Source organism: Girardinichthys multiradiatus, chromosome 8, assembly GCF_021462225.1.
Source record: "Girardinichthys multiradiatus isolate DD_20200921_A chromosome 8, DD_fGirMul_XY1, whole genome shotgun sequence".
Lineage (NCBI taxonomy): Eukaryota > Metazoa > Chordata > Actinopteri > Cyprinodontiformes > Goodeidae > Girardinichthys > Girardinichthys multiradiatus.
Window position 1 is genome coordinate 9628578 of NC_061801.1, and position 16641 is coordinate 9645218.

The 16641-nt window shown below is 41.7% G+C and overlaps 1 protein-coding gene and 1 long non-coding RNA gene across 5 annotated transcripts in view; both read right to left on the reverse strand.

Moving 5' to 3' along the window:
- Window positions 1-10812, reverse strand: part of sec31a (SEC31 homolog A, COPII coat complex component) — a 32283-nt gene extending 21471 nt beyond the window's left edge. For 2 of the 4 annotated variants that reach the window (XM_047372566.1, XM_047372565.1), the window contains exons 1-9: window positions 10595-10812; window positions 7003-7082; window positions 6589-6712; window positions 6314-6512; window positions 3353-3448; window positions 3106-3246; window positions 2866-3008; window positions 1368-1467; window positions 1018-1179 (exon numbers count right to left, since the gene is read on the reverse strand). In XM_047372566.1, coding sequence (XP_047228522.1) covers window positions 1018-1179; window positions 1368-1467; window positions 2866-3008; window positions 3106-3246; window positions 3353-3448; window positions 6314-6512; window positions 6589-6712; window positions 7003-7081 — 1044 coding nt within the window. In that variant the 5' untranslated portion in view covers window position 7082; window positions 10595-10812. The remainder of the gene's footprint in view (window positions 1-1017; window positions 1180-1367; window positions 1468-2865; window positions 3009-3105; window positions 3247-3352; window positions 3449-6313; window positions 6513-6588; window positions 6713-7002; window positions 7083-10594) is intronic. The other 2 variants (XM_047372568.1, XM_047372567.1) reach the window with 1 other exon arrangement.
- A 1788-nt stretch (window positions 10813-12600) lies between these two features.
- On the reverse strand, window positions 12601-13482 carry LOC124872809. The gene is made up of 3 exons (XR_007039362.1): window positions 13324-13482; window positions 12944-13008; window positions 12601-12736 (listed from the first exon to the last, which is right to left on the reverse strand). It is a non-coding gene; the product is annotated as an uncharacterized LOC124872809 (long non-coding RNA).
- Between the last annotated feature and the right edge of the window lie 3159 nt (window positions 13483-16641).

Consider the following 16641-nt stretch of genomic DNA (forward strand, 5'->3'; position numbering starts at 1 on the left):
TAAATATCTATTTTCAAGTCCTGACACAGATTCTTAGCTGGATTTAGGTCTGGACTTTGACTGGGCCATTGCGTGAATATGCTCTGAACTATTTTATTCTAGCCTCCAACGGGTTTCCGTTCAGGTTTGCCCTGTACATCCAACTCTACACATCTTCTCTGAACGTGCTGATAAACAGGATCCCCAATGCATGATAGTGCCACCACCATGTTTCACTATGGGATTTTGTTTTCAGAGTGATTTGCTGAGCATTTTGCATGTAAGCCAGAAAGTTTGATTTTAGTCTTTTGACACCATACCCCTTCATCCACATGTTTGCTGTGTTACAGCTTGTATCAAACAGCAAGCATGACCCCTTGTGGCTTGACTCTCTTGCATGAAGGCCGGATTTGTAGGCATCTACTCATTGATGTGTAGTAGATTCTTATACCCCAAGCTGTAAATCTCTTCAACTCCTCCAGAGTTACCATGGGCTTCTTTGCTGCTACTCTAAAGCCCTCCTTGCCCAGTCTGTCAGGTCCCTTCAGTTGTGCTACACTCTTTTCATTTTGGATTGATTTTGAACAGTCATCCATGACATGTTGATAGCTGGGATATTGTTTTAAAGTTCTCCATAACCTTAGCCCTGAACAGAACAGCTGGATTTATACTAACATCAAATCCTGCACAGGTGGACTCATTTTACTAACCAGCTGAGATCTGATAGCAGTTGGTTGAACTAGATTTCATTTAGGGGTCTTATGGTAAAAGGGAATGAGTACAAATGCATGTCACACTTTAATGATTTTCATTTGCAAAGTCTTTGAAATAAATCCATCATCTTCACAGCTATGCTACTACTTTCTGTTGGTTTCTCTCATATATTCAGATGAAACTCTTTGTGGTTTGTGAAAAGGTTTCAGAGGTATGACTACATTTGGACGGCACTGTATACATTTTTCTTTGCTTGTCCTTTAGTCCAGAATCAGAGACTCTACTCTACCTTATGACGCCATTTTTTAGAATTAAAACCCTTACTTGGTCTGCGTGCCTTTGGCTCTGCGCCTGGCTGCTGCCTCCCATGATGGAGTAGATGTCGATGTGTCCATCGAAGCATGCAGCTGACAGCACCGCAGGGTTTCTGGGGCACCACTGGATGTCAAAGCACCACTGGCTGCTGGTGGGCATCTCATACAGCACCTGGAGATTTGAGTTAATTATTTTCTCATATTAACCAACCATATTTCTAAAGGTTTTAGTGCAGCCAAGTGGCACAACAAGTGCTTTACAGAGGTTAAAACCATTCAGACAAACATAAAACCACTAGATGTGAGGAGAGCAGAACAGAGACCAGCACACCTTCTCTGACTGCAGTGTGAAACTGTTACCTCTCCTGTGTTTGGATTCCAGCACAGAATCCGGCTGTCCTTCCCGCAGCTTAGCAGCAGCTCAGGATCAGCCAAGCTCCAGGCGATGGCCAGGACACCTCTGCACACGAGAGACAAGAACGATTAGATCAAAAGGGGCCAAAGTACACTATAATATGAAACGTTTTTACTGATTAGGGTAAACGTATACTATACACTCCCTTACTGTCACCAAATAACATCATGACCTGTATGTAGAGAAACCACATTTTTCTTGTAGCCATGAAGCTTTTGGCTCAACTCTGGCTGGACATCTGATCAGCCTTCTTATCACAAACAGCAGAGTTCATTTAAAATGATCGGTTTCCTGCAGTAACCACACCCAGTCCAGTCCAGTCCAGTTTTCAACAGGGTTGATGTGTGGGCCTTTCCAGAAACTTAAGTCTACTTCATCCGTTTCAAAAGCAGGCCCGATGTGTGTTTGGCATCGTTGTCCTGTTGAAACACCCATCTGTGACAAGTTTCAACCATCTAGCGGTTAATTTGAGGAGAAGCTAAAGAATTGACAAAGTCCTTCATTTTTATTCTACCATCACCACTGGCAGCAAAGCAGACCCTCAGCATGATGCTACCACCACCATGCTTTACAGCTGGTTCAGTCTTCTTAGATCTAAGGGCCTCACATTGTCTCCTCTAAATGTTCTTCTTAACAATGAGACCAAAAGGCATCTGGATTGTCAATGTGGACAAAATCACTCGATATAAAAAAAAAAGTCCATTTTGGAGCAGCCACCGATTTCTTTGCTGGTACTCTCTCATTCCATGCTAATGTACAATGCACAATCCACCGTAGACAGACACACTAGTGTTTCAGCATATCCCGGGTCATGATGGCCATTAGCCTTGATGGTTCCTGTGATGCTCTTGAGTATACTAATCAATTTCTTCCATTCACGGTGATAGTTTGGCTCAGATGGTTGAAACCTGGACACAATTAGGTATTACAACTGAGCAGTGATCCTAAACGTATCATAGCTAGATATGGAGCCGATAAAGCAGGGTAAGAATAAGCATCTGCAATGGCCTGGATCTCAACCTAACTAGGACTGTAGACCTTGCTTCAAGGACGGCTATTGCCAGGAAACCAGACAATTTTAATGAATTCCACTAATCTCAAGAAGAAGAGTGGTCAAATATGCAGCCAGAATTATGTTAAGTTTGTTCATGAGTTTAAAAACCAAACAGCTGCTCAGGGAGAAATATTGTTAATAAATAAAAAACCAAACAGAACAGTTTATTTCTATTAACATGATCAGAAATGTGGTTCTGGTGCTTTGAAGAAATGAATACTTTGAGGTGATTTCTAAGCGGAAAACCTGTTTGTTTTGTTGGATTTGGTGCAAGAAAAACTTGCTTAACTTTACATAATAAACATTTCAATATAAAAACTCTTCAATAAAGCCTGTCACAGAGAGGGAACAGTCCTCTGCATTTAACATTTAACCTCTGCAGTTTTTACCGTGTGTGATGCTCTAAAATCTTGAGAGGAGAGGTAGCAAAACGCAAGTCCCACATCTGGATGACCGGCAGCCGGTCGTCCTCTGAGGCCAGGACCAGCTGAGTGGCCACCTCAGGGTTCCAGGCCAGTCCAGAGCAACGCATCTGAAGGCAGCCACATGAGACCACAGCAGGGTGAGATAATGCTAACGTTTTCTTTATTACTTCATGGTGTTACGTATGCGCTCAGTCAAGGACCTACTCTGTTGCTGTGGTCGCTAACTTTGATAATGAGGTCGTTCTTTCGGAGGTCCCACACGGAGGTTCTGCCACTTGGGCTAGCCGAGGCCAGGATGTGCTGGACCTGTTTGTTCCACGCCACGCAGTTGATGTCCTCCTGAGGCTTTAAGAGAAAAAACACAAACATTCTTAGCGATCATCTATACATTTAACCTGGTGAATTAGCTTTTAGTTTAGCATTAAAAACTAAAAATGTAGCATAAATATACCTGTGCTTTAGGTCCTGGTGTCATGGGAGATCCAAAATTATTCATGTCCCAGATGTAAATTTCAGATTCATTCCCACCAGATGCAACCAAGTTTGTCTGAAAGAAACAAGATGAAAACGTCAGTACCCTGAGCTTAAACACATACTGTGCCTTTTAAAGTATTCCCACCCCTTCAGCTTTCTAAATAGTTTTCACATCACAAGCTTTGGCTTATTTTTGCTGTGACTGAAAAACACAAGGTAGTGTCTAACTGAATCAGAATCAGAATCAGAATCAGAAAAGCTTTATTGCCAAGTACGTTTTTGGACATACAAGGAATTTGTTTTGGCATAGTCGGTGCAATACAGTACAAGTTAAACAGTACAAACATATCTACAATATAATATAAATATAAGTGCACAGTTTTAAGTGAGTGAGAGTAAATATAGAGCAGTATAAGATGCAAGAGCAATACAACAGTGCAGGTGATCATTGTGCAAGTAAAGCAGTGCAAGTAAGCAGGAGTCCAAGCTGAGCGTTAATGTAACGCATAGAGTTACAGGTGTCCTGTCAGCAAAAAAAGGGGGGGTGTGGGGGAAAGGGGGAATGTCAGGGTGGTTTCCGGGCTTTGTTAACCAGGCTGGTGGCAGGTGGGAAAAAACTGTTCTTGTGGCGTGAGGTTTTGGTCCGGATGGACCGCAGCCTCCTGCCAGAGGGGAGAGTCTCAAAGAGTCTGTGACCAGGGTGGGAGGGATCAGCCAGAATCTTCCCTGCCCGCTTCAGGGTCCTGGAGGTGTACAGTTCCTGGAGCGACAGTAGACTGCAGCCAATCACCTTCTCAGCAGACCGAATGACACGCTGCAGCCTGCCCTTATCCTTGGCTGTAGCAGCGGCGTACCAGATGGTGATGGAGGAGGTGAGGATGGACTCAATGATGGCTGTGTAGAAGTGCACCATCATAGTCTTTGGCAGGTTGAATTTCTTCAGCTGCCGCAGGAAGAACATCCTCTGCTGGGCTTTCTTGATGAGGGAGCTGATGTTTGGCTCCCACTTGAGATCCTGGGAGATGATGGTTCCCAGGAAGCGGAAAGATTCCACAGTGTCAATTGTGGAGTCACAGAGGGTGATGGGGGCAGGTGGGGCTGGGTTCTGCCTGAAGTCCACAACCATCTCCACTGTCTTTAGAGCGTTGAGCTCAAGGCTGTTCTGGCTGCACCAGTCCAACAGATGGTCCACTTCCCATCTGTACGCGGACTCGTCACCATCAGAGATGAGTCCGATCAGGGTGGTGTCGTCCGCAAACTTCAGAAGCTTGACAGACTGGTGACTGGAGGTGCAGCTGTTGGTGTACAGGGAGAAGAGCAGAGGAGAGAGAACACAGCCTTGGGGGGAACCGGTGCTGATGGTCAGGGAGTCAGAGACGTGCTTCCCCAGCCTCACGCGCTGCTTCCTGTCAGACAGGAAGTCAGTGATCCACCTGCAGGTGGAGTCGGGCACACTCAGCTGGGAGAGCTTCTCCTGGAGCAGAGCTGGGACGATGGTGTTGAAGGCAGAGCTGAAATCCACAAACAGCATCCTGGCATAGGTTCCTGTGGAGTCCAGGTGCCGGAGGATGAAGTGAAGGGCTAGGTTGACTGCATCATCTACAGACCTGTTGGCTCTGTAGGCAAACTGCAGGGGGTCCAGGAGGGGGTCGGTGATGTCTTTTAGGTGTGAGAGCACAAGGCGCTCAAAGGACTTCATCACCACAGAGGTCAGGGCGACGGGTCTGAAGTCATTAAGCCCTGTGGTCCTTGGCTTCTTGGGAACAGGGACGATGGTGGAGGACTTGAAGCAGGCTGGCACATGACATGTCTCCAGTGAGGTGTTAAAAATGTCTGTGAATACTGGAGACAGCTGATCAGCGCAGTGCTTCAGGCTGGCTGGTGAGACAGAATCCGGACCAGCAGCTTTCCGGGGGTTCTGTCTCCTGAAGAGTTTGTTGACGTCCCTCTCCTGGATGGAAAGAGCCGTCCTCGGCGTGGGTAGGGGGCTGGTGGGGGGGAACTTCAGGGTGGGGGTTGGAGGTGCCAAGGCCCCTCTTGAGGTTGGAGAGATGGGGGTGGTGGATTGTGGCTGCAGCTGTTGGGGGGCGTCGTGGGAGATGGTTGCAGGACTGTCCCTTTGTCTTTCAAAGCGGCAGTAGAACTCGTTCAGGTCGTTGGCGAGGCGTCGGTCGTTGATGGAGTGGGGGGCTTTCGGCTTGTAATTGGTGATTTGCTTGAGCCCTTTCCAGACAGACGCAGAGTCGTTGGCTGAGAACTGGTTTTGGAGCTTCTCAGAGTACAGTCGTTTGGCCGAAGTGGAAGGAAAGTGGTTTTTAATATCAGTGCATCCCTAGAAGAAAGCCATAAGAAGTTCTGTGTGTTCCATGTTGGGGACACTGCAAACACGTGAAACACGGTGGTGACATCATGCTGTGGGGGTGCTTTCCTAAAGGAGGAATATGGAAGCTGGTCTGGGTAGACAAGAATATGGATGGAGCTAAAAACAGGGTAATCCTGGAAGCACGCTTGTTAGAGGCTGTAAAAGGCCCACGACTGGAGACTGACTGAGAATCTGTGGTGATGTTCACAGATGTTCTTCATCCAAACAGACTGAGCTCAAGTTATGTTGTAAACAGTGGGAAAAATGTCAGTTTCTAGATATGCTGGTAGACACAACCCAGAAGACCTGTAGCTGAAATTGCAGCAAAAGTTGGTTCTTCAAAGTACCTGAACACAATTTAGCACTGCACTCTTCAGATTTAGAGTTTTGAAATCCACGCATCTTTTTCTACCACTTTAAAATTATAGGTTGTGTTGCGTTGGTCTATTACATTAATTTTTTGGTTTTTGGTAACAAAAAGTGAAAAAGTTTAAAGGGCATGAATACTTTTGCTGGGCTTTGTGACTAAAAGGGAAAAAGTTTACATAGCGGTAAATCCACAGGGATGGCTCATACTTGGAAATGGTTGACATCAAGGGCCCTCACTGGCCCTGTGTGTCTGTCACTCTCAGCTATGATGACGTCACTCTCTCCAGCCATGATCTTTGCAGCATCATACAGGATGACGTTCCCGTTCTCCCCGCCTGCGATCAAGACACCAGACGGGTAGCCCTGGGAGTCCATGCCGAAGGGACCCCACACCAGTTGATGATATCTGTGGGAAGATGGGTGAGCAAAACATCAATGTGTGAGAAGAAGATGACGAATTCAGCAGAGGGGCTCTTCTCAACCTGTGAGTGGAGGAGAGGATGCCGCATGACTTCATGTCCAGAGACGGATCACCCAAGTCCAACTCGAAGAACTCTAAGGAGGCATTGGTGCTGAAGGAGGCGTCCAGTTGTTGGGCTGATGTTCCTGCAGGAACAGAACAGGAGCTGTTCATATAGAGTTTGTCTACATTTAAGTAGATGTTTCTTACAAAACTACAAAAGTGGAAAACTAGTTCTTGAGTTCTTCCTTTCCTTGTAGCATTAAATAAACAAAGGAAAATTATTTGCACAAATGTTTTTATGACACAAGTGCAACCAAGACTCCAAGCTTAAATTAAATGCAAGAATCACTTTAAACAGCTAGACCGCCTGAGAAACCAGAACATGTGATCAGAACATTAAATCACAGCAGCCGGTCGTAGCTGCAGCTCAAACCTGTTGCTAGGTAGATAGGGTGGTGCTGAGCAGGACTCCAGCTCTGGATGGCTGTGCGGTTGATCTCTTTAAGTTTCATCCTGAAGGAAAAGTGAACGGTTAGAACAACAGTTGAATGTTTTCTTTACACAGTGTCTTGTTTAGCAACCATGGCAGCTTATCCCCAAACAAAACGGCTGGCCTTGTAAGATGTATGAAAATGATGTACCAAAGAGACGGTGAAAACTGGGCCGCCTAAGTCCATTCATGAAGATCTCGACTAAGTGTTTGTGACATTATTTGATATTGCGGTTAAGCACACATATTTTTATGATGAAGTCGTCCATTATTACATACACACGTGCACTGACTGCTCAATCTCTAAAATGCACAACACTACAGGTCCTTCTCAAAAAATTAGCATATTGTGATAAAGTTCATTATTTTCTATAATGTAATGATGAAAATTTAACATTCATATATTTTATATTCATTGCACACTAACTGAAATATTTCAGGTCTTTTATTGTCTTAATACGGATGATTTTGGCATACAGCTCATGAAAACCCAAAATTCCTATCTCACAAAATTAGCATATTTCATCCGACCAATAAAAGAAAAGTGTTTTTAATACAAAAAACGTCAACCTTCAAATAATCATGTACAGTTATGCACTCAATACTTGGTCGGGAATCCTTTTGCAGAAATGACTGCTTCAATGTGGCGTGGCGTGGAGGCAATCAGCCTGTGGCACTGCTGAGGTCTTATGGAGGCCCAGGATGCTTCGATAGCGGCCTTTAGCTCATCCAGAGTGTTGGGTCTTGAGTCTCTCAACGTTCTCTTCACAATATCCCACAGATTCTCTATGGGGTTCAGGTCAGGAGAGTTGGCAGGCCAATTGAGCACAGTGATACCATGGTCAGTAAACCATTTACCAGTGGTTTTGGCACTGTGAGCAGGCGCCAGGTCGTGCTGAAAAATGAAATCTTCATCTCCATAAAGCTTTTCAGCAGATGGAAGCATGAAGTGCTCCAAAATCTCCTGATAGCTAGCTGCATTGACCCTGCCCTTGATAAAACACAGTGGACCAACACCAGCAGCTGACACGGCACCCCAGACCATCACTGACTGTGGGTACTTGATACTGGACTTCTGGCATTTTGGCATTTCCTTCTCCCCAGTCTTCCTCCAGACTCTGGCACCTTGATTTCCGAATGACATGCAGAATTTGCTTTCATCCGAAAAAAGTACTTTGGACCACTGAGCAACAGTCCAGTGCTGCTTCTCTGTAGCCCAGGTCTGGGGAATGCGGCACCTGTAGCCCATTTCCTGCACACGCCTGTGCACGGTGGCTCTGGATGTTTCTACTCCAGACTCAGTCCACTGCTTCCGCAGGTCCCCCAAGGTCTGGAATCGGCCCTTCTCCACAATCTTCCTCAGGGTCCGGTCACCTCTTCTCGTTCTGCAGCGTTTTCTGCCACACTTTTTCCTTCCCACAGACTTCCCACTGAGGTGCCTTGATACAGCACTCTGGGAACAGCCTATTGGTTCAGAAATGTCTTTCTGTGTCTTACCCTCTTGCTTGAGGGTGTCAATAGTGGCCTTCTGGACAGCAGTCAGGTCGGCAGTCTTATCCATGATTGGGGTTTTGAGTGATGAACCAGGCTGGGAGTTTTAAAGGCCTCAGGAATCTTTTGCAGGTGTTTAGAGTTAACTCGTTGATTCAGATGATTAGGTTCATAGCTCGTTTAGAGACCCTTTTAATGATATGCTAATTTTGTGAGATAGGAATTTTGGGTTTTCATGAGCTGTATGCCAAAATCATCCGTATTAAGACAATAAAAGACCTGAAATATTTCAGTTAGTGTGCAATGAATCTAAAATATATGAATGTTAAATTTTCATCATGACATTATGGAAAATAATGAACTTTATCACAATATGCTAATATTTTGAGAAGGACCTGTATATGCAAAGCAGCTCAACACGACCCTTTTACCATCACGCCCTCAATATGGAGGCTTTTAATGTTTAGGTTTAGTTCAAGCTGTTTGTATTTTGGCTGCAGAGAAGAACTGGTTCCATTAAATTCTGTACATTATATCTTTGGATTTGTGTATCGTCTAATGTGTGCCACCTCGAAGAACGTGCTTACAGGAACTCTATACAGTGCCTTGAAAAGGTTTTCACGCCCCTTTAAATTTGTAACATTTTGTCCCATTAACACCACAAACTTTACCTTACTTTATTCGGAATTTATGTGGTAGACCAAAACAAAGCAGGGCACCATTTTAAGTGAAAGGAATATGATGCATGGAATTATAAAAATATTTACAGACAAAAATCTAAAAAGTGTGGCATCCATTTGTATCCAGGCCCCTCTAGTCTGATGCCCCTAAATAAAATCCAGAGTGACCCACAGCCTTCAGAGGGTACCTAATGATTATGTAAACTATACATTATGGCCTACATGCCAAATACTGTTTGTGGTAAACTAACATTGCACATGACCTTGAAGATACCCTCCTCGCGGTAAAAATGGCTGCATCATGCTGTGGGGAGGCTTTTTTACGCCAACGAAAATTTTCAGCATTGAATTTAGGTCTGAAAACATGAATATGCTTACATCTAGATTATTTTATTATCAGATTAATCTTTGCCTTTGTCTAAAAGGTTATGCAGCTCAAGGTTTTCTTTCAGGATCGCCCTGTTTATAGCTCCATGCATCCAAACCATCCCGCCACTGAAGGAAAGCATCCCCATAGCATGATGCTCCTCATCACCACAAGACTGGGTTTTTAGAGGTATCAAACTAAAAGGGAGACTGAATATAAATGCACACCTCATTTTTAATTTCTATATTTGCATTATTTCAATTCCACTCAACAACTATGCAGTACTTTGTGCTGGTCTATCATGCAAAATCATATCTTCCAGAATGATCTGGAATCTTCCAGAAATTAAGCTCTAATAAACACTGAAAAGTTTTAAATGGACCAGTTTAAATGTTTCATACATGTTCTCAATGCCTTCCATGTTGTATAAAACAGTTTGTATTGATCGGCTTCACTGACTTCCTTCCTGCCAAAACTGAATCGGATCACCTTTCTGAAGAAAATGTTCTCTACAGTTTTTTGAAGAGACATGACACTGGCTCACTGGGCCAACTTTAAAAGAAGTAGCTACACTTTATACTCATTCAATATGACACTTCAGTCAGCTTCTGTGATAGTTTAGTTACAGAATAACAGACACAGGCCTTATCACATGGCTTCTGCAATTCATATAAGTGACAGCAGGTAGTTTTCACAGGGAAGGTAATTCCTCTCAAGAAATTAAACCCATCTTCAGAATCTGGTTTAATTTAGCAATGAAAACCCCAAGCTAGCAGGAAGCTAACAGCTGACAGAGGAGAAAAGGCTCTAAAATTAGTAGCATTCCTGCTAAAACAGTTCAGATGTTACTGTCAACTCCACAAGCTATCCGGGACAGTGTTACCTGTTGTCGTAAAGGGTAAACTGGTGTCAAGTTAGGACCGTACTAGCTACCTATATAGGCAATGAAAATCCTACACACACATATAGATCTTATTACTTCTCTAAAGCGGCTTACCTTCTCTTCTTGACTGCTCCTCACATGAACGCCACAGTGAAACAAAGATAGGCGCACACAACCTCCGGCCTGAAGAAGTTCCCGTTTCGATTCTGCTCCGAGGAATAACGGGTGTGTACGCAGAGGAACGGGCTACCGGGTCCCGGCTGCGGACTCTCAGGGCAGATTTCCACGTCCCCACTGGTCTCCATCAACGTGGCACTAAGCAACAGCCTCCTCCCACGAAGAAGAACTTCAGCTTCCGGTTGCACGAACCACACAGTCCCACTTGCTAGCAAGCTAACAAACTAGGATAACTTTAATCATTGAAGTTTAGTCCGCTGAAAGCATCTGCTTTAGAGACTAAAATCCACGTTAAAATTTTGTTAATTTATTTCTACAGACATTTTCAATAATCATTACTAAATACATGTAAACACTGTAATCACTCAGTTATAGACGTACAATACGGTGGTTCCATTCAAGCTATAAATGACAGAACCTTTATTCCACACAGGTTCACGTTACACGAAAAAACCTATATTAAAAATAAAATAGAAAGACCATATAAACAACCTAAATGTTACATTTTATAACTAAACATGAAGCTGGACATTTTTTCGTGAATCAATTAGGCTATTCAGTTATACAATAAAGGTAGGCCCATTATACATGCCACTGTTATATATACAAAAAAATCCTCACAGAGCAAAGTGCACCGGAATCAAATTCCTTGTTCGTCTGTACAAACTTGGCAATAAAGCTGATTCTGATTATTGGAGACAAACGCAGACTGCACTTGTCTATCATAGACTTGAACAAGATTCTGAATGCAACGTAACAGCCACCTGATTTTTATTTTCCTTATTTAAAATATTGGATCCGACGCACCACAGATGTGCTGAATAAAATAAACCTCGTTTTTAAGGACTATCTGTGCATATGTAGAGTTGAACTTTGCACTTGCACCTTTGCAACTGTGGGGTCCCACAATAATTGAATTTTGACAAATGCACGAATTGAACACACACAAAAAACAATGAAAATTGAGACATCCTTTGCCATAATTTAAATCTGCTGCTCATGTCGGAGCTGGTTAATGGTTATTAGTGATTTGTAGTCGGGAAAATAGATCTGGAAATAGATTTGTAGCTTGCCTACACATTTGATAACCATTTTTAAAACCAAATTTAAGACATGCATCCGTTTGTAATCAAGCTTTATTACTAATTTTATCTTAAGCATTACATATTGTATTTGCATACTGTTGGCAAGTTTGGCTTTAATTTACATTTCTTTCATTACAATATTTGGACAAATGTGTGAACTAAATGTGCACTTTAGTTTATTCTACTTTGTTCATTTTATTTATTTGCAATCTTAGTTTGAACACTTCAGGGTTTAAGAATGGAGGCTCTACCTCTAGTTTCTCATCAGCATGAGGACTAATATTTCCTCAGTCATTCACACTCATTTTCTTTTATGCTCAGCCAAGTTTAGGCTAATTTTTGTTTTGTTTTTCCATTTGATCCCCATTCATCTTATGTAAAGCACTGTGTGTTGCACTGGATTTGTATGAGAAGGGTTCTATAATTAAAGGGTGATTGATGATTGTAAAGCAGTAGACTGCAGGCTGGCTACCTGACCGATTAACAAGCCAGTATTGGCTATTTACACTACCTGCCTTACTCTATAAAAAGCAAAGCAGCAAAAATGTATGATGTTCTCAGAAAATAAGCTTTAGTTAAAAACTATTTAGCAAATCTTTATTCTATTTTTCTTTCCACACAAGTCTATCAGAAACATATCAATTATATAACCAATCAATGTTTTATTGTAGTAACACCAGTAGGAAGCAGTGTTTTTCTTTTAAATAGTTTTGTTACACATGTTTTAAATTCTATGTAAACATATTACATGATATGAAAAGGAGACATAGGGTCAACTTATTGGGCTTTTAACGGGCACACTAACTGAGACCGAGTACTAACGTAAAATTTAAAAAAAAGAAAAACTTCCACACCATGTCTGGTTTGGCGTTTATTTGCTGAAGTAAAAAGACAAAAGCAGTTGGACAATATTTTTAACGGGTAGTTGTGTCAATATAATCCAACTGACCCTTAAATCATATCTTGAACTCTGCACTCTGAAATCCAGGCCAACCTGAAACAACAATAACAATGTGTAAATATTAGGGATCACATAACAGGCAAACATATAAAGTGTCCTGAAGAAAAAACACCCTCATTTTGGTTGTTATCCATAATCTTCCCCATACATACACATGAATGGGTCAGATGGGTAGTGATTGATATAATCATTGGGACAACGAAGCACATGAAAGCACAATAACCAGATTTCAATACATACACTTAATTAAAAAAAAAAAAAATCAGCTCTTCTTGCTTCATTGGAACACTTTTGCTTCAGATATTCTGGAAAACAAGATGCAGTCAAATTATATAAGGAATGTTTCAATAAGCATGAATAAACCCTGGTTGCTTTACAGGCTATAATTCTTTAGTAAAATTAAGCAAAAAATAACAGTTTAATTTCTGCCAAGTTCTGTCTGAATTAACAAATTAGAGGTTGCAACACGTGGCCGTTGCCGTTAAACGTGCAGAACCTATTTTAGCTAACTACCCTCTTTAAATAGCGTCAAAACCGAAATACACTTCGAGTGTTGTACACAATTAACTTGCCTAGAATGCACACCATAAACAATAAATTAGAACTGAAAGTTTACGTACCTGTGTGAAAAGGAAATCCTTAAACTCCTACAACACGCTGCACAGCACTGGCCATTACGTTTTTCGTGGTCTTCTTCTTCTACAAAGATGAATTGGTGGTTGGTAAACTAATCCAAGCAGTACCGCCACCTGCTGTATTTTTAGCTTGCCCTTGTTGCTATTGCCACCTAGCGGTTGGAATGTGTCAAGATGACTATTTTACGTTAATGGTAACGCGCACCTCATTGAGCATTATGGGTAATGCAGTTCCTTCGGTGCACGTTTAGACTAACTGTATTTTCATATCACCAGCTTCCCCGAAACCCACTATGGAATAAGCGGTATAGAAGATGAAGGAATGATTTCCATATCAGAAACTAGTATTTTAAAATGTATATTTTTGGTTTTTTTTAGATTTATTTTCTTTTATGTGGTCAATAACAGATGAAGAGACATTTAATCTGTTTTGATAATGTTTTTATGTTTAAAAAAAAAAACTAAAATCACTGGGGAAGAGAAATAAAATATTGGCCCATTTTCTCACCCTTGGCTCGCACTATTTGGCGTATTAGAGGAAGACTCGCATTGTCCTTCAGTAGGCACCTAACATGCAGGACAGTGGCTTTCTTTCCTTTTTGTCTGTTACTAAAACTCCTTCCAAAACGTTGTGCGACATTTAGCTAGCACAGAGTGTAGAGTCACCTTAGCAGTTCAAACGTTTGTAATTGAATTTTAATCAGTCTGTGCAGTAAGTCAGATTCTTATTGTCAACATAAAAATTTTTCTAAAATAAACTTGTTAAATCATATTTGTTTTGCGAGAACACCTTTAATCCAACGCTCACTGAGAAAAGAAAGCCTGTCACCGCACCACCTCAATTTCCGATAGCTTCATCCCATGACGTCACTGCCTATGTATAATAGCCTTAATTCTGTGTGCATTAAGCTCACAGTTTGAGTATAGAATGTGGAAGAGTTTAATTTTATATGTGTATATGATAGTTAATTGTGATTTATGTCTCTGGTGGCACTCCATACATATCCTCGACAAAACTCATCCAAATTCTAGATGTATCTATTTGTTGTGAAAAAAAACAAATAGAACGACACGTTTAAGGTGCAAAGAAGCAACAGCAGCTCAACGGTCTCAATAGACTCTCCAAAATCAGTGCTGATTATAAAGTCACCAATTTAAGCCTTCTTTCTTGTCTCCCTTCAAAAAATAAAAGGTTAATACCCATGTTTTTCTCTGGCTGACGGCAAGATGTAAGCTGGATAAAGGCTGAAGCCTGACTAAATAAGCTCCGTCGTCCCACAGCAGAGCTCTGCAGGTTTGTGCAGGACAGGACATCTTCCCACATCAAGAACAATAAGTCCACAAGTGCTGCTGAAAATGCCTACAGGTCGACGACTACACATCAAAAGTGGCTCTAGATTGCAAGCCTGACAAAAAAGATGACTATTAAACATGGACAGTCAAAAAGTGGCAAGTATCTGAGGAAACGGGCATCTGATTTTAAGCATACTGCCACAAACTGCTTGCTGTACCTGCTTACCTACATAGAACTTTTGTAACCCTTGGGATATACTTGAATGATTTCTGAGAACTAAGAAATTAGAATTTCCCTTATTCATAAAATAAAATTTGTAAACTATTGTGTTAGACCAACAGTAATTGATCATTTTTCTACAAAAATCTATTTTGTTCCATTTAATAAAATACCTAATGTCTTTATTATCAGGAACAGGACATTACATTCAATCGGTCTTCAGAACATGAGGCCCAATTGTTCTCTCACACACAGTAGCTTCTTGCTTTTGCACACACACTTTGGGCTAGGCAGTAATCATTTTTACCTGGTGAAGTGTGTGTTCAAGTACGTCAACTAAATGAAATCATATCCTGCATATAAAACTGATTTAGGTGACTATGATGAGCAAAATAGAATAAAATGGGTTTTAACAAACTAGTGTTTTAAACAAATGAAATGCAAACAAGATCTATGCTTGATTGGACTCAAGGGGTGGATGGGAATAAAATAAATAAAGATGGATGTGCAAAACTGGGTACCTCAGCAGCTTTGGTTGCTGGGATCCGTTTTCGGTGGGACGTTTTCTACCGAGAATGCACCAGTTTGTACCCAACAACTGAAACGTCTCCTATAATCCACTCAGTTTACTGGAGGAAAATGTGTTTGTATGACACCAGTACATATCTACCAGCAGAAGGTCGCCAAGTGTTGATTTGATCAGTTGTCCTGATCCGTTACACTGCATGAAACAACCAGACAAAACATGGTCCAGAATAACATTAGATCAGAGTGGTAATACAAAGGTTTTACAAATAAATATAGAATTTTATGTGAGATGTTTTTTAATTATTGTTTTTAATATTTTATGAAAACTCTTAACTGCAAGAAAAATATAGAAATGGTTTAGGGATTTTTTTATGGTATCGGCCTGATAAGTAAAACTGGGCCGATATTAACAATCAATCGGGAGGGGGTTGATCATGTGGTATTTTTCTGGTCATGTGACATGCCCCTTTTCAATGGGCTATATTTAGGACAAGCAAGTGTTACCATCACTGGTTTTTCCTTCCCGGCGCTTTCTGTGAACCTACTAAATAGCAGGTTCGACCGGGCTGAGTGGGGACTACATGTGAGGTGTGATGTGGACATGGGACCAGGAGTAATCAGAAGGTTTTAGCTGAGGTAGTGCAGGAAAAAGTTAATAAAACTCAAGAGCGACTACAATAATATTAAAGACCACAATGTGTGGAGCGGTCAAACCGAAATCTAATTTTACCATTTACAAATCATAAACCATGCCTGAAACCTGAAAGAAAAGAAAAAGGACACACATAAAATCAGATGCACATTCTCCCCAAAACACACAAAACAATCCCACCATGGAACTAATGCCAAAGTCCATATAGAAAAAAAGAAATTATCAATGGAATAAATCCTCCTGTGATCCCTTATCGTTTCACACTGATTCTTTTAATGTGACGTCACACAGTAACGGCGCACTACACTGACGGCTGAAGGCGGGGCTTCAATCCATAACTCCATCCATCAACGGGTCAACTGAAAAACAACAAGTTCTGTGCCATGTGGACCGAGACCCAGTGGAGCCGTGCGGATCGGACACCGACATCGGTCCAAATCTATATATCGGTGCATCCCTAAAATGGTTTGTTTATGGGAATGAAACAGAAGATGGAAGGGGCAGAAAAGACAACAAGTAGTTAGGAATGGAGCAGTGGCTACAAAACCAGGTTTATAAAACAATTTGCTGTTTGGATGCTGACATACACTAAAATATCTTAACAGGTGGG